The sequence below is a fragment of the Mycotypha africana genome, assembly GCF_025528875.1.
Source record: "Mycotypha africana strain NRRL 2978 chromosome Unknown BDF20scaffold_5, whole genome shotgun sequence".
Lineage (NCBI taxonomy): Eukaryota > Fungi > Mucoromycota > Mucoromycetes > Mucorales > Mycotyphaceae > Mycotypha > Mycotypha africana.
Genome location: NW_026515729.1, coordinates 1923158 through 1948517, shown reverse-complemented (window position 1 = coordinate 1948517; position 25360 = coordinate 1923158). Strand labels below are relative to the sequence as shown.

General features: G+C 38.6%; 9 protein-coding genes across 9 annotated transcripts; 2 read left to right on the top strand and 7 right to left on the bottom strand.

Moving 5' to 3' along the window:
- Positions 1-216: 216 nt before the first annotated feature.
- Positions 217-1609, top strand: BDF20DRAFT_819137 (ribonuclease H-like domain-containing protein; the record flags this gene model as incomplete). The annotated part of the gene is made up of 2 exons (XM_053077435.1): positions 217-1338; positions 1403-1609. The coding sequence occupies 2 exons, from the start codon at positions 217-219 to the stop codon at positions 1607-1609; spliced, it is 1329 nt and encodes a 442-aa protein (XP_052936705.1).
- A 1250-nt stretch (positions 1610-2859) lies between these two features.
- BDF20DRAFT_835729 (uncharacterized protein) lies at positions 2860-6973 on the bottom strand (the record flags this gene model as incomplete). Its single annotated transcript, XM_053078871.1, has 6 exons — positions 2860-2901; positions 2980-3170; positions 3270-6229; positions 6306-6423; positions 6515-6554; positions 6632-6973. The coding sequence occupies 6 exons, from the start codon at positions 6971-6973 to the stop codon at positions 2860-2862; spliced, it is 3693 nt and encodes a 1230-aa protein (XP_052936704.1).
- A 1249-nt stretch (positions 6974-8222) lies between these two features.
- BDF20DRAFT_913271 (gamma-glutamyltranspeptidase) lies at positions 8223-10939 on the bottom strand (the record flags this gene model as incomplete). The annotated part of the gene is made up of 12 exons (XM_053084047.1): positions 8223-8342; positions 8431-8702; positions 8792-9044; positions 9129-9512; positions 9596-9748; positions 9845-9941; positions 10030-10065; positions 10124-10267; positions 10357-10366; positions 10439-10519; positions 10591-10653; positions 10741-10939. The coding sequence occupies 12 exons, from the start codon at positions 10937-10939 to the stop codon at positions 8223-8225; spliced, it is 1812 nt and encodes a 603-aa protein (XP_052936703.1).
- Positions 10940-11045: 106 nt separating this feature from the next.
- On the bottom strand, positions 11046-12142 carry BDF20DRAFT_974919 (60S ribosomal protein L12). Its single transcript, XM_053085068.1, has 3 exons — positions 11981-12142; positions 11443-11875; positions 11046-11378 (listed from the first exon to the last, which is right to left on the bottom strand). The coding sequence occupies exons 1-3, from the start codon at positions 12034-12036 to the stop codon at positions 11370-11372; spliced, it is 498 nt and encodes a 165-aa protein (XP_052936702.1). The 5' UTR covers positions 12037-12142; the 3' UTR covers positions 11046-11369.
- Positions 12143-13445: 1303 nt separating this feature from the next.
- BDF20DRAFT_940829 (uncharacterized protein) lies at positions 13446-14119 on the bottom strand. Its single transcript, XM_053084790.1, has one exon. The coding sequence runs from the start codon at positions 14102-14104 to the stop codon at positions 13724-13726; it is 381 nt and encodes a 126-aa protein (XP_052936701.1). The 5' UTR covers positions 14105-14119; the 3' UTR covers positions 13446-13723.
- A 2932-nt stretch (positions 14120-17051) lies between these two features.
- Positions 17052-20017, top strand: BDF20DRAFT_529710 (uncharacterized protein). Its single transcript, XM_053075676.1, has 4 exons — positions 17052-17269; positions 17339-18280; positions 18352-19816; positions 19890-20017. The coding sequence occupies exons 1-4, from the start codon at positions 17231-17233 to the stop codon at positions 19913-19915; spliced, it is 2472 nt and encodes an 823-aa protein (XP_052936700.1). The 5' UTR covers positions 17052-17230; the 3' UTR covers positions 19916-20017.
- BDF20DRAFT_529717 (uncharacterized protein) lies at positions 19973-21824 on the bottom strand. The gene is made up of 2 exons (XM_053075678.1): positions 21118-21824; positions 19973-20997 (listed from the first exon to the last, which is right to left on the bottom strand). The coding sequence occupies exons 1-2, from the start codon at positions 21532-21534 to the stop codon at positions 20119-20121; spliced, it is 1296 nt and encodes a 431-aa protein (XP_052936699.1). The 5' UTR covers positions 21535-21824; the 3' UTR covers positions 19973-20118.
- Position 21825: 1 nt separating this feature from the next.
- On the bottom strand, positions 21826-22855 carry BDF20DRAFT_529716 (uncharacterized protein). The gene is made up of 4 exons (XM_053075677.1): positions 22721-22855; positions 22345-22647; positions 22132-22241; positions 21826-22029 (listed from the first exon to the last, which is right to left on the bottom strand). Exons 1-4 carry the CDS (start codon positions 22808-22810, stop codon positions 21876-21878), a joined length of 657 nt encoding a protein of 218 aa, XP_052936698.1. The 5' UTR covers positions 22811-22855; the 3' UTR covers positions 21826-21875.
- Positions 22856-23109: 254 nt separating this feature from the next.
- BDF20DRAFT_819367 (uncharacterized protein) lies at positions 23110-24204 on the bottom strand (the record flags this gene model as incomplete). The annotated part of the gene is made up of 3 exons (XM_053077452.1): positions 23110-23296; positions 23371-23833; positions 23907-24204. The coding sequence occupies 3 exons, from the start codon at positions 24202-24204 to the stop codon at positions 23110-23112; spliced, it is 948 nt and encodes a 315-aa protein (XP_052936697.1).
- Positions 24205-25360: the final 1156 nt, after the last annotated feature.

The window sequence follows — 25360 nt, the reverse complement described above, 5'->3', positions numbered from 1 at the left end:
GTTGAACGCACAAAGGACACCGTGGGCTAAAAAAACACCCAATGTCATAGTAAAGCCAACAGCTAAACCCATATCAGCGGCTGCTCCAACGGCGACTATGAGCAAGCCGTCCTTAGAAAGCGTTGTAAATGCTATTACTGGCAATATTAATACCATTGAAGCAAAAAACAAACGCATCGCCCATAAACCCACTGTAAAATACTCCTGCTATGATTAATGTACCTATCTACGAGCATTGAACTAACTTGCATTGTTCAGTTTCCAAAATCCTCTACTTCCAGTGCTTCACAAGCAGGTGGGCCGCCGACTATTTTACCCAACGTCAAAACCAGTATTCCCTTAAAAACTCGGCAACTTATCGTCACTAAATTGTATGAAGCCTTTGTTCGCATTTATCAACCTCTGCTTAATACAAAACCTGCATTAGCTACTGAACACGCAAAGGCTCAAGAGGAAAAAATATTTAAATTCACCACCAATTTGGCCGGCTACAAACAATTGGCCACCAATACCTTGATGAATTTGAAAAGAAGACCTGTCAGTACTAATGAAAACGATATTGGCATAGACGGTGAATGGGTCGATCCCTCCACACTAAAACCTGACACAAGTTGGATCAAACGAATCTCTGAATGCATAGCACCACTAGAGAAGTTGAAGGAAATGAACTATCCTTTGCCTGATGTCTTAATAGCACCAACAGCAGTAGCAACACAAGATTCAATTGATAAAAGTGGAGTAGGCACGGTGCAAGAATGTGATCGTTGCCATCAACAATTCACTGTCAAACACATCCTTGATACCGCTGATATGAATGCCTGTGTTTATCATACTTATAGAAACCCTTATTTCAAACAGCTCAAAGACGGATCAAAGGAAAAAGTGTATGCTTGTTGTGACGAAAAATCAGGATCGAGTAACGGATGTAAAAGAGGTCCTCATATCTATAAAGAGGATAACATAGAAAAATTACATTATAAGATACCCTTTGTACAAGCGCCATCAAGGATTGACAGTGATCAGCGTCAGGATATTGTTGCTTTGGATTGTGAAATGGGATATACTACAGGAGGCTTAGAGTTGATTCGTTTGACAATGGTGGATATTCATGGTCAAGTTTTATTGGATGAGCTTGTCTTACCTACCAACATGATTATTGATCTGAATACAGTATACAGTGGTATTGCAACGCTAAAGGGCGCTTCTCATGATTTGGAAAGTGTGAGAAAGGAGGTGTTCAAGTTTGTGGATCGAGATACGATTATTTTGGGTCATGGTTTAGAAAATGACATGAATGCTATGAGGTTAATTCATACCAACATTATTGATACAGCAGAGGTAAAGTCGGTTACATATGCTACGCATCGTGAAGATGAACAATCACTAATGATTTTTTCGATAGCTCTTTCCACATTATAAAGGTTTGCCTTTCCGTATGAGTTTACGGCAGCTGGCTTCCATTCATTTGAAAAAGTTCATCCAAACAAGTACAGATGGTCATGACTCTTTGGAAGATGCAAAAACCTGTGTTGATTTATTGGAATTCTTCATAAAGAAAGTATTAGATAAGAGGCTTGCTGAGCAGCGAATAAGCACATTAAAATCGTGAAATACCTCGCCCATTCCACCCACCATATATGGTGGCCTTCCAATAAAAACGTCAATATCACAATTTGTTTGTTTAATTTTAAGTTTGCACAACAGCGCAAGAGGTTGAGTTTTAAGCCTTACGCTTATTTGGAAAATCGTTGGCCGATGTGAATGGAGTACCTTACGACTAATTCAGCTTATTCTTTGCCATCCGCGAGTACAAACGTCTTTTCTTGATCCGATCAGCTTCGTATCAAAATAATAATGGTGAATAGCTTGTATTCACTTGCTATACACAACTATGATAAAATTGTGGTCTACAATACCTTCATAGGTAGGTCTTGTAGCAACCCTTATCACTCATCTGAAATTATTGTTATCTACTATTGATTACTGATACAGCGTGGTAACAACAACAAAAGCAGTTTTATGTGATCTATCTTATTATTCCTTCACTACGTCGTTCCTTATCATCTCCTGATTACAGGGGGCGGGGGAAGAGATGAACAACAATTTCTATCATACTATTAGCAAACACTGCAAGACATGAGAAGCATTGCGTGATTGTGAAAGGAGGAGATGTAGTGTTCCATCTCGTTTTCTATAAAATAAAGAGAGTAAAATAATGTGCATGTCTTTTCCTTTTTGTTACTTTCGAATCTTCATTTATTTTTCCGTAAGAGATACTCATCCTTTGGTTTGAAAAGCACCACTTTTTTTTGGAGGGTAACATGAAAGTCCAAATGTTGTAATAGTTTCCACCTACGGATACTAAAAGGTTATTTTCAATCAGGGCTATTTGTAATAAGAGACTTTATTCTACAACAATAATCTATTTTTCGTTTGATGAAATTTCTCGTTTAAAAGAAAAAAATGTTTGAAAGGTTCTTTACAAGCTTGATGAAAGTGAAAAAATAAAACTGAAGCAAAGTGCAGCGTTCACGTCCTAAGTATGTTTCACCATTTTATCGAAGAACTAACTTTGTACTAATTCAATGCGCTTCCCAAACATTATGTTTTATGGTAAAGGAATTTTGGGACTTTTTTCAAATAACACGACATATTTCTTGTAAATGATGAAGGCGATGAAATGCCAGTTTAAAGAAAAATCCCCCCAGGGAAAGCACCCAGGAAAAAAAAAATGTGAATAACATTCGTTCATTAGTAAGTTAAAAGAGATATATAGGATCTTTTCAAAGGAATCTGTCTTTATAAAAGTGATATTGATATGTATAGAGATTAAAAAAGAATTTTTATGCAGTTAGTTATTCAAAATGGATATTGACAATAGCGATCCTTGATGCTGACAATCTAAAGGTAGAAGGAGAGTTATTAATAAATGCTCCACATGGAAATAAATAAATGTTCAGAACGTTCATGATGCTTTACCTCAATGATACCTTCGACCGAGGTGTTGATATAATAACGATGTTCCTGTACACCGTAGACATTATGACTCTCGAGCACTTCACCCTTATAATGTTTCTTATTCTTTTCGTCCCAAATTAATCGGCTACGGCGCCATTCAAAATCGAAAGGTGGTGTACCATAAAGGTCAACAACGGCTTGAACCATGTCACCTATGTAAAAGAAGATGATAAAGTAGTACATTAGCAAAATAAGGGTCTTATACATTCAAATAATCATATACTTGGCATCGAAGAAAAAAGAAGCGTTACCTTCGTGAATACTTTCAATAATTTCTCTGCCACCACTGATATAAGAAGAAGGTACTTCATGGATTTGCTTGGTTAGATCTTTAGGGAAAGATCGGCACTTATTCCTTTGGTCACCCACGGACATAATCGTGATGTTACCAGGTTTATCGGCAATCATAGACAATTTTGAACCATGAGATTTGATCATTTCCAAACGATCGTTGAACTTGTACTGAACTGTAAAAGGGCTGACACCCATCAAACTGAAATCAACAGTATCGCCGACACAGATATCACGGCATGTATCTACTGGTTGGATGGCAGCAATATCTAAGGCTTGGAAGGATAATTGACGGTCAGATTGATCCACAGGAATGCTGCCACCGCACCCGTTGGCATCATTTACTTTGAGTAAGTTGATGACCCAAGTGCCGGCTGTCGAGAACTCGTCCGGCAGTCGAAGTCTGTAATTCTTTCTTGTAATATTCTCGAGAGTAATAACACGACCAGTTAATTCCGATTCAAGATGAACGCCTATGTCGACAGTGAAAGGAGCAGTACCAGTGAATTCTAACTCAATGGAGTCCATATCAGGCCCAGAAAGTGTATCACCAACACAAACTTTACGGTCCTTCTTCATAGTACTTTTGGAGAATTTAACAGTAGGAATAGCATGGACAGTTTGCTCCACGGTCAAAGCACCGCCTTCCAAATTGAAAGGCTCAGTATAGAGTTGATCAGAAATCTTGCTAAAGACATATTTAAAATCACCAGCTTCGCCAGTTCTGAGAGCTACTTGCACAAGTTCATTAGGAGTATGTACCTCTTCAATACCGATTGGTCGGAAATTAAAAGAGCCTTGATTATATTCCTTGTAACTGCAATAGAAAGGACCATGACCTGTGAACAGGATATCTAATGCATCAGTCGTACCTTGACAGACAGCACGGCGTTGATATAGCCTTAGAGAAACCCGTTTGTTGGCAGAATCACTTTCATCGATGGCCAAGGTGGGTTTATCCATGTATTGAACCAAATATTGAGGCGGTAGCACATCACCCTTGCAAATAGCATCTTCAACCTCTAATAATTCATAATGACCCGTATGGCGAACATTTACGACAGCGTTGGGATCAGTAAAGCGCTCTTTGACAATACTACGGTCACCCATCTCCACATTACGGTAGGATACTTTCCAAGGGCCTTCACCAGTCAGACGAAGTGGTAAGTTAGCCGTAGATCCTTCTGTGATAGTCACAGTACGAACAGTTTCGTTAAGTTCTTGATTGGTATAGAAGAAAGCAGTAGGACGGTTTTGACGTACATCCACAGTAAAGTCACGAGCTTCCAATTGTTTCACACATCCATTATCGTCACGAATGTCCACTAAAGATATGACATGATGTCCAGGGCGATCGAACGGTGGCAAATTGATAGTATAGCGTTCTTTCTCAACGACATCTGCATATAATTGATCATCAACAGTCCAGCTAAGCTTAAACGGACCAGTACCACGCAACTGAACGTCTACAGTTACGTCTTCGCCAAGACAGGTTCGAACAGATGTATGCTGTTTTGTAAAGTAAGCATCAGGTTGAGGATGGACGGTTTGCTTAAAGGGTTGTATACCAGTGGGTCGTTTCTTATAATGCTTATCATCCAATACATTGAATTCATAAGTATAATCACCTGCTGAACTGGGGAAGTAAGAAAAGATATGACGAGAGCGATCGATTCTTTCACGTTTGTGTTCAATGATTTTCTTCTTTGACAGACTACCGCCGTGTTTGACAACTGTATAGTCAAGGACATAGGGAGGAGCGCCTGAAAATTCGGCAACAAACTTCATACCTATTTCGCTATCTGCATTACAATCAGAAGGAATAGCTGTGCCTTGTACCTTAACTGTAGGCAAAGGTGGCTGAGTTACTTGACAAATAGAAGGGAACAAAACATCACCAGGACAATAACGATCACGGATTGATTTTAAGGTGTATTCGCCGGGAGAATGAACTTCAATGGAACGTGCTTGGTCATTAAGCTTAATATGACGTATTTCACCGCCGTGCTCATATTCTAATGAGAAAGGTCCTGTACCATCATTTAAACTTAAAGGTAAAGATACTGATTTACTACCAATCAATAAACTGACAGGATCGGTTTGGCTGCATTGAAATCGAACAGCTGGGCGAGGATGAACTTGGAAGCTTTGAGAACTGACATCACTCAAATCGATTTCATTGCCCACGCCATCAATGACACGAGTTAGAAAATATTTCTGCGTAGATGCTGTATCAAATGTCATATTGAGGTTGATTTCTAATTTATGTACAGCAGCCCATTCAAGATTATGGTTACTTCCTAAATGCTTGCTCATGGCTGATGTACTGAAGAATGATGGATCTTGCGTTTTTGGCGATTTTGTACGAAGTAGAGGTGAGTCAAAATTTTCTGGCTGAATACGGTCCAACTGAAGTAGTTTATCGTTATACCAGGGATTTACTGTTCCATCATTAGTCATTTTTTTATAGTTAACTTTCAAAGGAGGAACACCCATTACTTCCAACTGCAATTGTTCCGTGTCTCCCGTACAATAATCGGTGATGCTATTCAACTGATGTTGTTTGGGCTTAAATTGGGCATACGGGCAGGTAAATACTAGTGCTTGTTGCTGATAAACTCTAACATCCATGTTATCTTTTGCAACAATTTTATCCAGTTTGTAAGCACCTGGCTTTTTGATGCGCAAGTGATAATATTGAATTCCTTGATCTGCCTGTTCAAATTCTGTAGCGCGTATTAGGTCTCGACCAGAATAAGTTTCTACCGTGTTAGTTTTCGTATCAAAGTCAAAATGAGATATGCTGACAGTACGCGGCGTAGTATTGTTCAGAATGATGGGTATATAAATCTCCTCTTCTTTCGTGGGATCTAAGGTAGGTAGACAGTATACTTCGTCATGTGGATTCAACTTTGCGGTGCTAGATTGATCGTATGCGATCAAATTGAATAATGTCAGGACTATTTTTTTTCTCCAAAACTAATTTCTTTGCTTACCCATAGGGAAGAATATGGACAGTGTGTCGACCCAAGATGTGTGAAGAGTTATACACGATATCATTGACATTTACAGGCTTTGCTTTTGAAACTGCCGTTTGTCTACTATAAGAGTCACCTATTCATTAGAAAATGTAACAAATGTTAGCTACTTGGAATTTGTTTGTCCTCATCCCTACATATTGACTATTTTATCAACTGGTAGTTACCAAAAAATAATGTAAACAATGCTTGCAAACCAGCACCTTGCTATCAATGGTCATTAGAAGTTTAATATCCCAAAAGCATTCACTCAGAGAAACCTTCATTATAAAATTTACACTTACATAAGGCACGGCAAGAAGGATAAAGTTAGTGACAAGCATGACACATATCAAAAAAATTGTTTTCAAGGGTGTAAACTGTAACCAAGGTATCTTCGCAATATGGAGAATGATGAAATATAATGCATCGAGCATCCACCATTTTAATACTAAGCCTTCATATTGTTCTGGATATGCTGCTGTGAAGCGTCGGAACACATCAGCAATTTTCATAGCTTGCAGGCATACGAAAATAGTAACAGCCCAACGACGTTGAATGGCGAATTCCATAGTGGAAGAAGGAATCAAAGCCTTCCTTTCTGCTTCCGTTAATCGAGGACGACCTCGTTGTTGTGGTGGCGGCATGACCTTAAAACTTAATAGAACGATATGTGTATAAGTTTTGTACTAGTTACTTGTTAGTGGTGATCGACTTGAGTGTAACGAATGGCTAGCTTGTTATTACGAAATGTTAAGGCTGATCAGGCAGTAAAAATAGTGAAAAGAAAGTGACAAAACGCCTTTTTTCTGTTGTTTTTGTACAATAGATACGATTAAATAGAGAAGAAAAAGGTGAATGGTGAAGGGAAGGAAAAAGGAAAAAAGAATGACAAACACGCTGAGCTTTGCACGCGTTGGTTTCAACTAGAAGTACTTTCCTTTGTCAAAAAAATTTAGACACCCATTCTCAAAATGCGGCGCAGTTTAAACATTTGCACATGAAGAAATAGCATGTCACATTGGAGAACGATCAAGAAATTCCTGTGCATGGCTTGAAAAAATCTTGGCCTGAAAACTGCATATGTTTAAAGGTATATTGTTGCATCTTGTCAAATTCTGTTGCTTAACGGTAAACCTTGTTCAAAGCCTTTGAAAAAGCGGGTTTCTTGCATGCCTGCAGCCGTGTTCTTCATTCTTCCTATTTCACAAATTATATGACTGTCTAGCCACACACGACGCATACTACTGCTATCCAGGCACGGTAGTATACGATGACCTAAAGTAGGAGGCATATTCACAAGTAGATCTGCATATGCTGACTCATTACGCAAATTCTCGAATTTTCACTCAGAAGAACTAATTACTTTGCAAAAAGTTACATGTATTATAATCTCAAGTGAACCTTCTTACGAACTTTGGGCTTTTTAGTCGTAATTTTGCCGCCGTCCTAAAACCAAGCTTACCAACGAAGAGACGCCGTAAGATTGATACTGAAGAAGACCAATTCTAGTGTAAGATAAAATACATTAAATATGGTTCTTTGTAAGAGCTGATTATTGCGAAGCTTGGCATATTGTTATATGCTGACCTTCTTTTTTCTTGTGTGCTTTGTATTCCTTGATTTTTTACCGCTTAATGTAAGCATTCCTATAATTTTGTTATCGTTCCTTATTTTAACTGATCGTATCTTTATTTCTTTTCATTCCATTTACATATGAGAAATTGTAACAACCAGGAATATTTGGATTATGGGGTATCCTCCTTTAGGTGGGTTTTTGCAAGCACTAAGGTTGGAAACGGATATAGCTGTCGAGAATCTTCCAAGTTTATATAATGTTTTATTAATTGTATGATAGTATACAATTCAACAGCAATTACTTAGTACTTCAATTGCTTAATAAGCAGCAGCTATACCATCTTTTCTAGGGTCACTGGCCGCATGAAGAGTTCCATTCTTAAATCTGCGAATAGCTTGTGCGGCAGAAATAGTTCCTGTCTCCCTCACATTTCGAAGCTAGATGAAAAGTGATATTAGACAGTTATTGTCAGCTTTGATACCTAATGTTAACTGAACCGTTCTACTGAAAAATGTGACCACTTACAGAATGTCCTCTTCGAGATAACCCTTGCAAAATGCTTTCTTTGAATCCAGACTCGAACTGGATCTCGTTTGGTAGTAACTGGTGATGAATCCGAGGTGCTTTTACTGCTTCGAATACATTCTCATAATGAAAATCAAGAGTATTTAAAATGACATTAAGTGTAGCTGTTAAGATTTGAGAGCCACCAGAGCCACCGACAACCATTTCCAAATTTTGATTCTCGTCCTCTAACATAGTTGGAGTGATAGTAGATAATGGTCTTTTACCAGGTGCTAAGAAGAAAAAGATGGTTTCCTCTTGGTTTTAGTATGCAAGACTTGAAAAAGCTCACTTAAGAAAAGTACTTTGTGAAAATTTTTACCGATAAAATTGTAAGGACTTGGGTATAATCCAAAATTGTTAGGTACACCGGGAATACTAAAGTCATCCATCTCATCATTTAATATTACACCTGTTATTGGATCCATAAATTTAGCGCCAAACATTAGATTTACGGTCGATGTTAGTGCTACTGCACTTTGATCCGAATTATCAATCACGGAAAGGTGCATCGTGCCATGAGATTCACTGTTATCGTACTTTGGATTATAATATAAATAGCCATGCGTCGTATTCTACGAAAACATTAGCAAATATCGATGAATATGAGTAATTCAAAAAAGTTATACATTTCTTTGAGAGAACAGATTGTAGCCTACATCTGTGATATTGCTTCTGATATTGTCAGCCCATTCTTTGGTGATGATCTGGTCCTGAAGTTTTTCATTTCCTGTGAACTTGGGATCTCCCAACTCTGAACGGAATGCAAACCCAAATTTGTAAGCTTCAATCAGTCGGTGAATCGTCAAATTTGATATCGTTGCATCATTAATGGTGTTGTTAAAATAATAAGGTTCAATCAAATTGAGAATACCCAGAAGAGCAGGTCCACTTGTAGGTGCTGATGTAGTAATCACCTTACGACCATGATAGGTAGTTTGAATGACAGGTCGAATGATCGGCTGATAATTTTTCATGTCGTCTAAGGTCAAAATACCACCTGCATTTTGCGTGGCATTGACCAATGATTCAGCGATGTATCCCTATGATAGGTCCGTATAAGAATAATTTGTTTAAGTAAACAGTTATGGATTAGACTGGAGGCGGGTTTAATAGTATTGCTTACATTATAAAATACATCCGCGCCTTTAGCAGCGATTGTTCTTAAGGTTTCGGCTAACGTGGGCCGTTTAATTATTTCTCCTGGTTTGGCAATAAAACCAGTTGGAGCAAATACTTCTGCAAATCCAGGTGACTCTTCAATCCATGATTTCGATTTCTATAACGACAATTGCATGATGACGAGATTGATGACAATAATAAGTTTGACGTATACGTCAAAACCGAAACCTAAGAAAGTACAAAGGTTCCTTACCTTTAATTTACTGTATAGATGTTCAGTCACTTCAAAGCCGTCTTCAGCTATCCGGATAGCCGAATCGAACAGGTCTTTCCAAGGAAGCCTTCCATGCCTAGTAGTATGAGTGCGAGATTCAGCCATTGGCTTCAGTCTGATTATTAATGGGTTATGAAGAACTTACAATATTTTTTTTATATTACCTTTGATGCGCCAAACCAAAGCCTCTAATTTCACCACTACAATCAATTATGATTAGTGTATGTTTATTAAGACCATAATATAGACAAGACTTACGGCACAGCTACCGCTAATCCACCCCTTTGTGCTGCAATTGGATTATCGTTAAACATGTCTTTGTGAGCTGCGGCTGGTGCTGTTTCCCGAAAGTCAATATGTTCGTAACTTCCATTCGCTGTTCGAATAAGCATGAATCCACCGCTATTCAAAAATTAGCAAAAGACAATGAACACAAATATCTTATGTATTGGCTCAGCGAAAATTAAAAAGGAATAGTAATATAAGGTTACCCTCCAATGCCTATAATGTTAAATTACAACAAGTTTAACATAGGGTTAGGTATTGTTTTCATCATTTGATTATGACTATTACCTGTTGCGAAGCTGTTAATAACACCTATACAAAGGGCCGATGCTATAGCGGCATCAACAGCACTTCCATTCTTCTTTAGAACTTCGTATTGGTGTGAGTACAACAAGGGAAACAAGAATGAAAGTTGTGCAGGTTCTGCCATTAAAACTTACTGTCAAGCCCTACTTCCGAGCATTCTTTCCCTTCAACTGCCACTGCTCCCTTACTGCCCACGACTAAGTGAGATATTGCACCTTCAGAAAAAAAATATCAGTATATACTGAAATATTTAAGCAGATATCGAAAAGTAGTATGCTTCGTACCTGAATCGAGCTTATTATTTTGATTATATAAGTGCTTGAAATTAAATATGCTTAGAAAGAAAATGATGCATAGTAAAAGTAAGCTCACTAGAGCACTTTTACTGTCAAATCTGAACCTTCTTTCGTAAAATTCTTCTTTGATATGTTTATGTCTTAATAACGCTTGGGCTTCCTCGTCAATTTTGCGAGTCCTTTTCATGGTATCTTACTTTAAAGACAAAGAATGTAATTCGATATAAGAAAGAGAGACGTTCAGTTTTGGAAGAACTGAAGAAAAGATATTGAGAAGTACAAAGATATTCGAACCCCATTTTTATCAATCATGATCTAGTGTCATCCAATGAACTTTGAAAAGAAAAACTAAAAAACTTTAAATTTCGTCGTCGTCATTGTCAGTGCAGATTTCGTTATTTTCAGGTCTCCTGTTCACAATATCGTGTGCATGCCTAAAAAGCCTGATTTCTTTTTTTTTACGTTTATTTTACATCAAAAAGAAACAGAATATATTTAATTGTAGAAACAAATGAAACAAAGGGTTGCAAATTTGAGGTGCGTTGGTTATTTGATTTGCTGCTCTTATACCATGAAGTGTATAATGCTGCTTTTGGTAATGTGAGTTGAGGAGTTGATTATTTTTCCTATAAAATGAAAATGTTAAAAGAGAGAGCCTAGTAATGTTTTGGCTTCAAATTCAAGACTTACAGGAATTTCAACTTCACCAGCATCAATAGCGGCACAAAGGTCCTTAGGGTTTTGACCATCAACAGTACAACCAACAGAGAAAGCAGTACCCAAGATTTCCTTGACAGTACCAGACAATTCACGAGCCAAGGACTTGAAACGCATGGTACGGGCAATTTCGATCACATCATCTAAAGAAATGTTACCGCTGTGCTTGATGTTCTTTTCCTTCTTACGGTCACGGACAGGTTCCTTAAGAGCCTTGATGACCAAAGAAGAAGCAGAGGGGACAACAGAAACTTGAGCTTGACGATTTTGAATGGTCAATTGAACAGTAACACGGAGACCCTTCCAGTCCTTGGTGCCCTTGGCAATATCTTCACCAACTTTCTTGGGGGATAAACCAAGAGGACCGATCTTGGGGGCAAGAGCAGAGGAGGCACCAACTTCACCACTATCGTAAATAGGAATAGATTTGTAAATGCAATGTGTTAGTTTAATTCAATGCTGAACTGTTTTGACAATTTGTAGACTGCGATATGACTGTATGAACATTTACCCAGTGGCACGGAGATAGATGATCTTGACTTCGTTAGGATCGAATTTAGGAGGCATACTATGATTATTTCATGCGATACGTATATAATGGTTAGATTGATAACGATATGGATGGATGGATTGTTGTATGTTTATTTACCTGTGATATGATGAGAAGGAAGGGTTAACCAAATGCAGCTTTTGGATCGCCAGATACACTATTTCACCCACATTTTTCTTTCCTTCTCCTTAAACAAGCTTGTCTGTTTTGTTAATGCATAAAGAGAATCCGAGCCGGACTATAGCGTGACCCAATCAGATGATTTTCCTTCAGTAGGAGGACAGTGCATAAAGTAGGTTTTCCATATTTCAGTGCATTTCACATTGAATGAAATTTTGCATAGAATAAGTACATATGATAAATTCTTCTATATGTGAGGTATAAGATAACTAGTTCATTAAAATACTTTCATGATTTTCTATAAAGCCCTTCTTATAAAAGGCAATACGAGCGGTTTCCTTTTGTTGATTTTTCGAGATTGAATTCTAGTGGCGACAAGCGAGGGAAAAATTTAAGTACGATTCAACATACGTTTAAAGAGAAATTTTACCCAATGAGCACACAGATAAATACTTATCAAAATTGCCCGGGGAGGTTCAAGGAAAGTGTGAGGGAATTAAAAAACCTTTAATGGGACAAAGGGAAAAAGGGAAGATGATCAGAGGCAAACTAGGGAATAACGGAACGATCAAGGTGTAATTATCGCGGGCGCATACATCCAATTCAAGCGTAGCTGTCCTAGGTTTTCTGGCGGTGCGATTCAACATAATGTTTTTTGACTTTCGCACGAAATCGCTATCGAATTGAGACTATCTTACAATTAAAATTTAGACTAGTTTAAGAGATTATTTTGGATGAAAAGTATAGTTTTTCAGATTATACCTTTTCTGTCAAAATGCTCAATGCCAAATGTGCGACCTACTCTTACTCAAACGGTAAATATACTATGCCGAAGCACAGAATATCTACCGTGTTTGAGTATGTAGTAACGTCAAGCAGCAGTTAATAAAAACTTCAGAAACGTACAGTGAGAAATTTCACAAGATGGACTCACCTAAACGCGTACAGATCTTTAAGCCGTCGGTTCCAGAGAACCTGCGGCACCATTTTCGTTATGGCAATATCGACAGAAGATTTCGGGTCGACCATTGCTGTTCCATATGGAATTTGCAATATGAAGCATGTTCTTTGCTGCATTCACATCGCGCTGCCATACGATACCGCAAGCGTTACAAGCTTTGGTACCGTAAATTGACGATCCATCAGCAACCTTCACTTCCTTCATGTTTTTAGCCAGGCAGCCGTTACAGACCTACAAAAAAGGTGTTCATCAAATTAAAACCAGCTTGCACGTGCATTCTTCTCAACATAACTTACGATTGACGTTCTGAATGCGTACCTTTTTTGCGCAGCTGCTTCTACATTGATCGTTAACTTCTTCTCTTGTCGTTCCTTCCTTTCTGCAGCCCTCTGTGCTTTTCTTGCATGCACCTTACTCTTCGTTGTCTTGCTTCCTCTCGGCAACTTTCTTTTACGCCGTTTATTCTTGTTGGTTTTTTTTTCTTTTTCTGGGGTTATATTCTTTGCTCCCACCCAGAAGCATGCTAGCGAGCTCTTCGTCAGCTCTTTGATGGCTTTGTTAGTCGTTAAATATGAATTTGGCAGAGTTGAAGCCATAAAATTCTTGTAAGCTTTGGATATGTCTCAATACATAAGGAAGGTACAGCTTATATTGTATTTCGGAGTGAACAGTCTGCACGTCGGTAGATTGGTCTCAATTTCTTTAATGCCAGTTGCAGCCTTCTTTTCATCTACGACCCTTGCACGTCTGTTATATCCAGAAATTTGAGCGCGCTCCTCTGTGCTACATGTGCGAATTTGATGCATATCTGTGTTGTAACTAACTATAGCTGTGAATATCTCATTACGTCCTGGATCTACAGCTATCGGCATGAAATACTTGTTGATTGCAGCAGGAGTAAAATCCTCAAGAGTGAGTGTAGCTGTTGCACTTTTTTCTTGACGGGAACGGACAAACAAAAAGGTTACAGCAAAGCCATCTGTGTGTATTACACAATTGAACATGTCCTTAGAGTTGGCTGGGGTTCTGGAAAAGTCTTGTAGGCTATTTGAGCAACAGATGCTTGTTAATGTTATTAGGTTCTAAAAGCAAAGTATAGTTTTTTCCTTACGTTTCATATCCGAATTTTGCAAAATTAAAAACATTAAAGAAGATCTCGAGATTATTAGCATAGGACACGTTGCCAATAGACTGTCTGGACAAACAGCATAGAGCCTTTTCATTGATGCTGATGTCGTATTTGAGGCACGATGACAATATTATATGAGTAAATTACTCAAAACGTCTAACGAAATGTAAAATAAAACTTGATCTCAGATATGAGTACTGCTCATATCTTCGTTCCCGTTTGGTAAGCGGTGTGTTCGATTGCATACATTTGAACCTTAGATCAAATGTATAACAAATAAAGATAAGATAAGAAACGAATATGGATTAAGGATAATTCTTATGTGAGATTAGCTACCTCACATAAGATCTGAACAGGTTATCTTTATGAAATATATTTTACTTAGATTATCTATGGCTATATGACGTTTAGGTATATAGCAGGATTGGTATATGTACTCGTAGGATATATTGATTCAACAAACAGAATATAGTAGGTCGCGGTACTGCTCCCTGTTCCGGAAATAAAGTATGGTTGGAGATAAAAAGGCTCAATTACTCTTTATTAATACAACAACTGTTCACGCAATCAAAAGAACACCACGCACGAATATCTCTTCGTAGCTAACATCTATAATCATTCCCACAGTATCTGAGCTACACAACTGGTGGCCGATAGATATTGGATTATAGATGTAGCTGCATGATCACCTTGGATCTGCCAGGATAGCACATTACAAATCAATCCGCTCTGGGATGGACGAGTAATTATCCACTTAAAGGGAAGACCTATTCTTTTACGGAAACCTCTGATTCACTAAGTATTGTCTGACCATAATAAATCAGTGTCAGCTATATATCCCGATACAATCCTTTCGTAGACAGCAAATACAATAAGTCGTTATTAATAGCAGTAATTTTAGTTTTCTTTTCTCTTAGTTTGTTTTGGAAAGAGAAATAAAGACGGTGGTTTGATTTCGTTAAGCTTTCGTGTTTATTTTCTCTTGTGTTATTCTTTACCTTTTATCTTATAGTTAAAACTAGCGAATACCACAGCAACAATCAGGTGTTGACACCGAGACCACTGTAGTTGTTGTCTTGACACATTGAATACCAAATACTTTTAGCCTTCCAAATGTCATCTTGTTGTTATCTGGGTATTTCGCCCAGTATGTGTTTAAAGTTGCAGCAAGATTTTCTATCAATTTTAAAAATGATCAAGAGCGTGATCAAGTTCCTCTTCCGAACTACCAGAAGACGCCTCCACCAACAAAAGCTTATCTTGACCAGTATATCCAATTCCATCCGCGTATCTGCCTCTGTCTTTTGTCCATGTTTGCACAATACTGTGCTTCTACTTTGGATATATACTTCGCACCTATAGCATATTATCAACCAGCGATATAAACTTGTATTAACCATCGTCATTCATCAATTATCATATTCTTTATATAGTAAACAACTTACCACTAAATTGTAAATATTGAATATGATTATGGAAATATTGAAATATTGGAACTGTATAATCGACGAAAAAAGTTCTTTCGTAATTTGTCGTTATTGCCTTGATTCTTGAGCATCTTGAAAAAAAGCAGGTGAATGTGATATTTGTGGTTTGTATGTTTATTGCTCAGTAAACGCGACTTGTTAGTTGATGTAAAGTGAAGTGTGAAATAAGTTTTCTTTAGTTCTTTTCTTATCTTTCAAATCAGAGAGGAGAGCTGGCGAACTGAATGTTTATTCTTAAACAAAAAGAAACAAAAGAAGGAGTTAAATATTTGTTCCTGAAATTCTCAACCAGTAAGAATGTAGCGTTATACATGGTGCTTGTCTTTAAATACATGATGGTACAGGTGCTATTATAAATCTATGATCATAGTAACATGTCTAGTATTTGAAGGTGAGTCTAATTCGTGTTTATATAATATAGGATATATGCAAAAACCCCCATCGATTACCGCTGTTAAACTCGTCCAAAAGCCTCTAAGCACTTGAACGAGGTATGCCGTATACCACAGCTGCTTTAGAGACAGTTGAAAGCCCTCTTTTTGAAAAATCTCGATAATTTCTCCATGTAGTCTGCCTCATACTTCTTATGCTTTTTCGTGTTGAGCTTAACCTTACTCATGTCAACTTTAACTTCCTCCCTTTTTGGCTGAGGCTCATTTACTTGTTAATTTAAAGATTCAATTAAACTAAATTATTATGTACCAGAATCAAGCGATCTTCACCAAACTTCAAGCTTATATTGTGCAATTAGCAAGGTTCGGTTTCTGTGTTGCAGTCAATGAATCCATTTAGTATGAAGTTTAATGAATGAAAAAAGGCATAAAAAGTAAAGTCTAAGTTTTTTTATAGAGGGTCCTAACACAATTTATTTTTGTCCCAAAAATATTAAAAAACAGATTCAAAAGTTTAGTCTATTTATTTTTTAGAAAAATTATGAAATCGTCCCAAACGCAACCGAAAGTACTGTGCCTTGGCAGTTAATGATATAAAGATGCCCACACCCCATTTTTTTCAAATTAAGCATCTTTCTCTAACGGGTTATCCTTTACTTATTATCGTGCTTATTGTTTTCTCATTTTCGTTTTGATCGAAGTTGGACTAATTTTTTGTTCTTCTATATACTAATTTTGCTCTTTTAAAGCTCTATTTTATTACACATTTGAACATTCTTCTTACGACTTCGGCTGTCAGTTACAAAAAACATGTCTTATACAAAACCACAAGGGAAGAGACAACAAGATAACGTTGGAGGAGGGTATGGACAACAATCAAAACAACATCAGTAAAGATATTAAAGATATTTAATGCTCACAATGTATTCAAGAAAGCTCCTTGAAAACGAAACTGATTAACGCGTTTTTATTTCTTATTGAATTAGTCGTGGGGGAAGCAGCAACTCAAACTCTAACAATGTTAAAAAGTGGCACAACAACCATACCAATAATCGTCATCATCACGCGTCTTCAAATCGCTTTTGTGAGCCCATAACGCAAGATCCTAATACTACCCTAGAAATGCACGATCGTATGCTTTATTTGCTCGGTAGCTTGGTCGTAAAGTATCCATTTGCGCTCAATTTTACATTGGAGAGAAGAAGTATTCATTTTTCTTTCTATTAATAGGGTTCTGTTGTCGAAGTAACAGTCAGAGATGGTACAAAATTCAAGGGCATCCTACACGGTGCTTCAACGGAAGGTGATTTAGGTGTCGCATTAAAGCTCGCTCAGAAGGTGTACAGTTCTCGTACAACAATGACTACCGAAAAAAATAACAATGCATCAAAAGAAGATACAACAACGACAAACGATAATCCAGTTATCAACACATTACTTATATTTTCAAAAGACTTGATTGACATCTATGCTACTCAGGTTGATTTTACTGCGCATGAGGACCGTAATACATTCAAAACAGATACCGATATTAGTGGGAAGATAGACATTAAAGAGAGAGAATTACATAAATGGTTCCCAGGCGATGACAGTGAGGGCATGTTATTGGAAGAAGATGCACCAGCAACTGTATCTGGAATAGGGTTATCATTGGAGGCAGAGGTGGGAGCCAAGGGAGGATCATGGGATCAATTTTCAGCTAATGAAAAGCTATTCGGTTTGAAGACGGATTTTAACGAAGAATTGTATACGACACCTTTGAATCGTAATGCTCCCGACTTCAAGGATCGTGAGAAGCGCGCAACTCAAATAGCGAACGAAATTCAAAACTCCACTACAAATAATGTACATATGTTAGAAGAACGTGGTTTGGCCATCGATGATAGTGGTCTGGACGAAGAGGACTTGTATGGCGCCGTTGTACGTGAGTCATCTGCATCCCCTATGTCTGCAGCAACACAAAATAGCAATAAGTACGTTCCGCCAGCTTTACGCAAGCAACAATCACAGCCTTCGCAGCAACAAGTACAACAACAAAAGAAAGAGACGCTGAGTAAGGCCACTCCTTTGGATAAATTGATGACGACAGATTTACCTAAGGGCCCATCAAACCCTTCACCTATTGCTAACTTACCAACTGCACGTAGGGAATCAAACGAAAAGAGTGATAAGGTATATGAATTCTTTTTTCGTACATTTCCTTTATAACAATTCCTAACATTCTCTCGCTGCCGCTACCTCAGCTGCGTAACGAGCCTCCCAAACGAATTGAGGCTGAAATTGCAACGACGTTTAGATACTTCGCAATGATGGAAAAGGACAAACTTCATGCAAAGAAGCAGGCATTGCAAAAGAAAGAAAAAGATGGACGCTTAGCTGAATTAAAAGCATTCCATCAAAACTTTAAACTGACCTGCCCAATTCCAGCTGATTTGGTACCATTATTGTCGAAGAAAAGATCCACCCCAGCACAATCGCCATCTTCAGTTACATCTTCTCCATCATTATCCGTATCAACTCTCTCGGCAACAGCTGCTACTACCAGTCCGACTGCCGCTGCTGATACAAACTCTAACAAGGAAACGGCTCAACCTACTCCTGCTGTCACCGATACCACAGCTTCTTCCGCTACTACGACACAATCACCATCTAAGCCTACTGCGGCAACTGCAATCGAGGAGGAGACTACTACTGTTAAAACTAAATCCTCGTCGGATGAAAAGGCTACGAAGTCTAATGAATCAGCGTCGTCTAATACAAACAAGTCTACTTTCAAATTCAATGTCAAGGCATCCTCTTTTAAACCCAATCCTTCGGCAGCAGCTTTTGTACCAGGTGCTGCAGTTACTACTCCATCATCTAATCAAGCTAATACAAATAGAAATGCACATAGAAAGTCGAACACTTCACATGAGAAAATTACGTTAGCAGAGGCTTTTAGGCCAAGCTTCCTTATTGATGATGTTCCTCCTCATTCTGTTGGCCCCACCTGGCCATTTGGTCATAAATCCTATCGAGTCCAATTTACCCACCAATTTGCAACAGGTGGCTACGAAGATATCGGCATTGTTTATAGCGGAGGCTACCCTTCACCGACTGTTGCAGGCCCTTATGGATATGGATACCCGCCTACCGCTGCTTACCGTTATCCTCCACCCTATGTGCCTGGTATGCCTCCTCATATGCAACAACCACCCTACATGAGTCCTCAGTTTGTTCATCATCAAACTGCTATCCCTGTTTCTGCCGCCGCTATAGCTGCTGCTGTAGCGGCAGGTGCATCACCTACACCTATGCCTATGCCTGTTCCACCACCACCCCCTAATGGTTACCCTAGTCCTCAGATGCCACCCACAACGGTAGGTGTACCCTCACCCCACGGTTCTCCTTTCTTACACCAAGGATATCCTCCTCCATCTCCTCAGCAGCAGCAACAACAACAACGTCTCCATCATCATCAGCCGCAACCACATAGTCCTTACCAACATCCTCATCCACATCCTCACCATAGTAATGGCGGCGGCAACAGTTCACCGCCTACTATGGTCATGCGTTATCCTGCACCTCACCATCAACATAATCCTGCTAATACTAATAACAGCAGCCCTGCAGAAATGCAACGGCAACAACCACCATATCAACCTCATCACCAACACTCTCAACAACATCTACAAAAACAACAGGAACCTTATCATAGCAATGCTTCAGGTAAAGAATAAAACTGTCCTTTTATTTGGAGTATGTGTCCTTTATAATAATCCATCTATTTCGAATAGTATAGATGCAGATACTAAAGGTTCAAATTGATTGGCAAAGGAATTATAAATAGTAATAGTAATGGAATATGGTTTAAAGTCGTTAGTGCGTATCACGTATTTGCAGTAGGGTCCTCGTTTTCATTTTTCATCGTCAAATGAAGAATAAAGATGTCTTTTTTTTTTTTTACTTTTTTTTTTTTTGTTTTCCTTTGACGTTCAAACAATGATTTAACCATTGTAGGCAGTCGTATTTCAACGCAGTTGTCCTTTCTGCTTCAGTAATTGTATCTTAACTTGGTCTGATCGAGCTCTGATTTGCTTCATCATATCCTCACCACGTTCTTTCACTTTTTGAACATTAGTATCTATGATTGCTTGTATAAATTCTTCTACTGTCATATTCTTTTCCTTTTCAGATAAAGTTAATACAAAATTTGATACATCAGGAGGGGGTATATCATCTAAACTGGGAAGGTTGGGCCTCTCTAGCGGTAGCTGCCGCCCTTTTTGTTTTCCATTTTCTTCTTCTCCTTGTTCATCTCTAGTGAGAGTCGTTCCTGTTGATGAAGATTGTAGTGGTCGTTGATGGGATAATCGAGAAGGTGTATGAGGGACTGTAGAGGGTGATGCTAGAGAGGATGTTTGTTGGCCAAAAGGACGTAGACGACCTGAAGCAAGCATAGGCGTGTCAGGATATGCAATGTTAGATATATGATGTATGCTGGTAGCGGCATGATTCTGCGTTGCTGTTGATGATGACGAATTAAGTACCCCAGAAGTAGAGGTTCCTCGAATAGGACTGAATGGCAAATCATCGCCGAAAATAGTATGAGCATGAACAACACCATTGCCTCGCTGAGGTGTAGATTGTAAATATAACCGTTCTTCTTGAACAGTAAGCGTTTGGTGAAATAAATGGTGGGGTGATTGTCGCAGAGGTGTCTCTTGCAACTGCTGTCGTTGTTCGATAGTTTTTGTTTTAGATAGACTCAAGGAAGGTCTTTTTTGCGATGGTAAATGTTGACTTGAAAGCCGTGCAGTTGACAGTTCTTTTGTTGTGCGGTTCGGAACAGAAGGAGGATAGAGCAAGGTAGTATGCGGGATATCGGCTTTATCCTTACCTTTATCCTTCTTAGTCGGCAAAGATGGAGAAGAAGGCTATACATTACATACATAAGTATGGTAAAAAACAGCTTGAGTCATTTCTTCCCCTTGTTCGAAAATCCTAAATATCGTACGTTTATCGCTTACAGTTATAGTATCTACGCCTTGTGGTCTACTATTTTCGTCAGTGGTCATTTTCAGCGAACCCGACTGTCTCTTTTCGCTAACGTTCGGGGACGTGTCAGGGCTTGCTTCGGCTAGCAACTGCCTGCCTTCATTCGTTTGTTTAATTGAGCTAGCCATCATTGTAGAGTCTGTAGAATGGACTTGCATTTGTGCTGTTGCTACTGCTGTAGTATCTCCATCTTTTTGCGTTGTTGGTGACATTTTTGACGACACCAACGACTCAGCGTCAGTATCGTTGCTGTTACTACTATTTTTAGCTGCGGTTTCGGAAAGCTCTGTTGTTTTCAAGACAGGCTTCGACTGTGGTCTAACAATAAATGACATTGGTAGCGTTGATGAGGAAGATCTGGAGGGCTGTTGTTGTGCTGTATCACCCATATTCAAGCTGGCGAAAATATTGACAGATCCGGCAGTTTTAGATGATGCTAGCTGCCGCTCGTGGTGCTGTGGACGCTTTGACTTCTTTGAGCCGAATGTATAGGTCGGTTTCCTCACTGGTGTCGGTAAAGCTAATACTTTTCCGATGTCCCAAATGCTGTTATCGTTCTCATTTTGTGCATATTCTTCGTCTAGCTTTTGCAGCTTCGACCTCGTCAGTGATGGCGATACTTCGTCCGCTACACGTTTCCGTTTTTGGCTGATGCTTGATCGTTCGTTCTAGACAAGAACAGAAAGAATTGTCAACTCGATCCATTCAATAGTATGTCTTTAGCCATAAGTTAACTGACCATGATAGATGATCCACTCCCTGCTGTTTTATACGTTTCTACTGACGATGTGCTAGATGCTGTGTTTCTTCGATCTGTTGTAATTGCCCCTTTGATTTCATCCGGCGTACCATCTAAGAAGATGCAATGTTCTCTGTGTCTTCCTCTATGGAAGAAAATAACAGTCTCCATTTTAGCCTAACCTTTTGATCTGAACTATATTGTATAAATGTGTAGAGTAAAGTTTACTGATATGATCTTCACTTACAAAAAGTCTATACTCTTATCAGGTTCTGTTATGGCCGATTTACAGTACGGACAAACGACTCTTGCTATATAGTCCAAAGTCGGTGAGAAATAAAATCCTGTATCTGCTAACTGGTTTGAGAGTTCAAAATATGAAAAAAAAAGTAAAGCTTTAAAAAGGATCTGTCTCTATTTTTGAAAATGATCGCCGTATCAATAGTTAGTAGATACCTACCTTAGTCACTGAGGGGTATGATCTTTTTCTACGTTGATGCGGAGGCCAGTATTTGTGGTAATTGAATGTGGCTAATCGTGCATTTCTTCTGGTCAGGTCGAAAGGTTGAGCTATAGCCTTATTCTTAATTAATCTTGACGATCGTTCAGGAAATTGCAATAAAACCAATGGACACGATGGTGACTCATTGATATGGCGAGTGTAAGGTGATTGTCCTTGCTTCCATTCACTCAATTCGATATCACATAAAAAGCAACGGACGTGGTCTGATTTGTGCATAAAGTAGAATCCTGCTTTGGCAAGCTAATAAAAATAGTGATATGACAAGTGAGGACAGGTTTATTTACAAACGAGTGGTTGAATGTTCTCATTTTACGTTGTCAGGTTGGAGGTATCTTTTCTTCAAATATGGCCATTGTATCGAACTATTGGAAAACGAGTCAATCCGATTTTGTAAGATGTTCATTATACATAAATTAAGGCAAGGCGAAAAATAAGAACAGAAAAACGATTACCACCAAGAAATAAAAAAATCGCGCATCTTGAAATTTACGTCGCTTTTTTTAGAAATTGGGTGTTTCGCGACGCATGATCCAGATCAAGTTCAGAGAATCAAAAAAAGAGGTGTTTCATTGGCTTTTTTATTGATGCATTGTAAGATGACAATGAAATAAATACAGTGAACGAACGCGGGCTGTAAAGACGGAAGCAATATCAATCAATTTCCTTCCCCCCACATTGATGAAAATCTACAAGTTATACATTCTATTTTTTGGAGTGGGAGTACACCTTATGAATTCCCATAGCTGATGTCATGACTACAATGATGGTTGCGCCCGAAATGCTGTAAGCATCAGGATACTCATGCAAAAAGAAGATACCAAATAAAAAGGCAAAAACGACATCATTCATTCTCATAAGGGTGCCTGGACCAGCAGGTGCCATTTGCAAGCTAAAAAAGAAATTATGGATTAGATGATTAGCTGACCTTTCGAGAAAATTCGATTCCTAAACACATGAGTTTACCCTTGGTTCAAAAAGCATTGACCGATAAAAGCAAAAAAGCCAACGAGAATCAACATTAGATATTCGTTCCAGTCATGTGGCATAATAGGCTTTTGGAAAGCAAACATGCCGATAGTAGACACGGCAATGGACACACAGCCAAAATAAATAACGTGAACCATGTAATGAGCACCACGACCGATTTTACGTACAATAACATAAGCGACAGCCGACATCATAGCCCCTAGTAAAGCACAGGAAATGGCAAACAAGCGTTTCAGTTCACTAGGGCCATCTGCTGAACTGATGCCATTACCGACGACCTCGTTTTGATCATTGCCACTGAATAAAAATTGAGGTTTTGACACGAGTATCACGCCAGCCATACAAGCAAAAGAACAAAATCCATCAAACACTGTAAATTCTTCACCCAAAACAATAGCAGCACCAATAGCAGTGAAAGCAGGGCCCAAGAAAAAGACAACTAGAGTGTGTGTATAGGCTGAGTGATTATATTCTTCGCTTTCAATAATGTCCTAGATCTAAACTATTTTTACCTGTCGCATCTGCTAACGGTAATTGCGTAATACTATAAAAGAACATAGAAAGACCTAAAGTGCCTGCTAATCCTCTAAGAAAAATCCATCGACGTACACCTTTCTGACCCCATGGGTACACCTTCAATAAAGCACAACCTATGAAACCTAAAATAGTCTGCACTATGGAACGAGCGAGAACAATTTCAAAAGAGGGAAAGTTGGCGCCACTCAACTTGACAAACAGAGACATTGTAGAGAAACCGAGAGCTGATACGGTCATGAATACGAGACCTGTCATTTCTCGTTTCTTTAACATGTGAATGTGTTTAGGGTGATCGGCATGGTGAGCGCTCTGCAGTAAAGGTGCTCGTTCATCGTTACTTATAGTAACGGAAGAAGTTGTGGGTTCATTTAAACTCATGCTAGTGTAAGGATTCTAATACAGAGAAAAAACCGGAGGCATGATCACTATTGTGATTTCAAAAGAGAGTACGTTATAATCCAAAAAATATTTGCCCACCTTTTGAAAGAGTTCTTAATATGGTAATAAATAATGAAGACTAAAACATTGATTGGCTGACCCGAAAAGGCAGCGAAGAAACACACAAACGGTACAACAGCTCACTGAACAGATTTGTCGAACTCTTACATCCAGCTATTGCCGATGCAAACAAGAGGAAGTAGCTTTGACCATCGAGAAGACCTTTAGCTTCTAGTCCAATGCTTTGCTTCATGTGAACTCCCCTGTCCCATATTCCATATGCATGTTATCTTCCACTTTCCCTGCGTGCATGTTTTTCTTCGCTATTCCCTTCCTCCTCTTTTGTTTTTCTAATCTAGAGTTGGGGTTTAAAAAAAAACCATGATTTGTTTGCAATGGCCACCAATAAAGTAGCGTATGTTGTTCAATTGAAGGATGCATCAGATTTCATCTTTCATAAACCTCTGACATTTGTTTTCTCATCTGTCCATCAAAGAAACAAGGCAGCAAAACGTGGATATGTACAACAGAACAATATTTTATTCGTTTAAAGGAATGTGGGATTTGAATAGACAGGTCTCTAACTTTGGAAAGTTCGTTGGAAAAGCCCAATTCATACCCGTCGATGAGAACTTACTTCATTACAAAGAAGAAGGACGCTTTGAATCGCAAGAACAACATCTACGATTTTACCGCGAATACTTCTAGGAATATACAGATGATAGCATCCATGTATTCTTTTCACAGAACGGTAGAAAGGATAAATATTTCCACAAATTGACCTTTACCAAAGTAAACAATGATAACGAAGCCAATGAGACATTCATTGCAACCGACGATCACTTGTGTATCAACGATCTATATAAGTGCCGTTATGAAATCCTCAATGATAAAGAATTCAGTATTTCTTTCGAGGTGAGAGGACCCAAAAAAGACTACACCATCAAAACTGTCTTCAGCCGTCGTTCAAGTCTGTAAAAGCAGAAAGTAG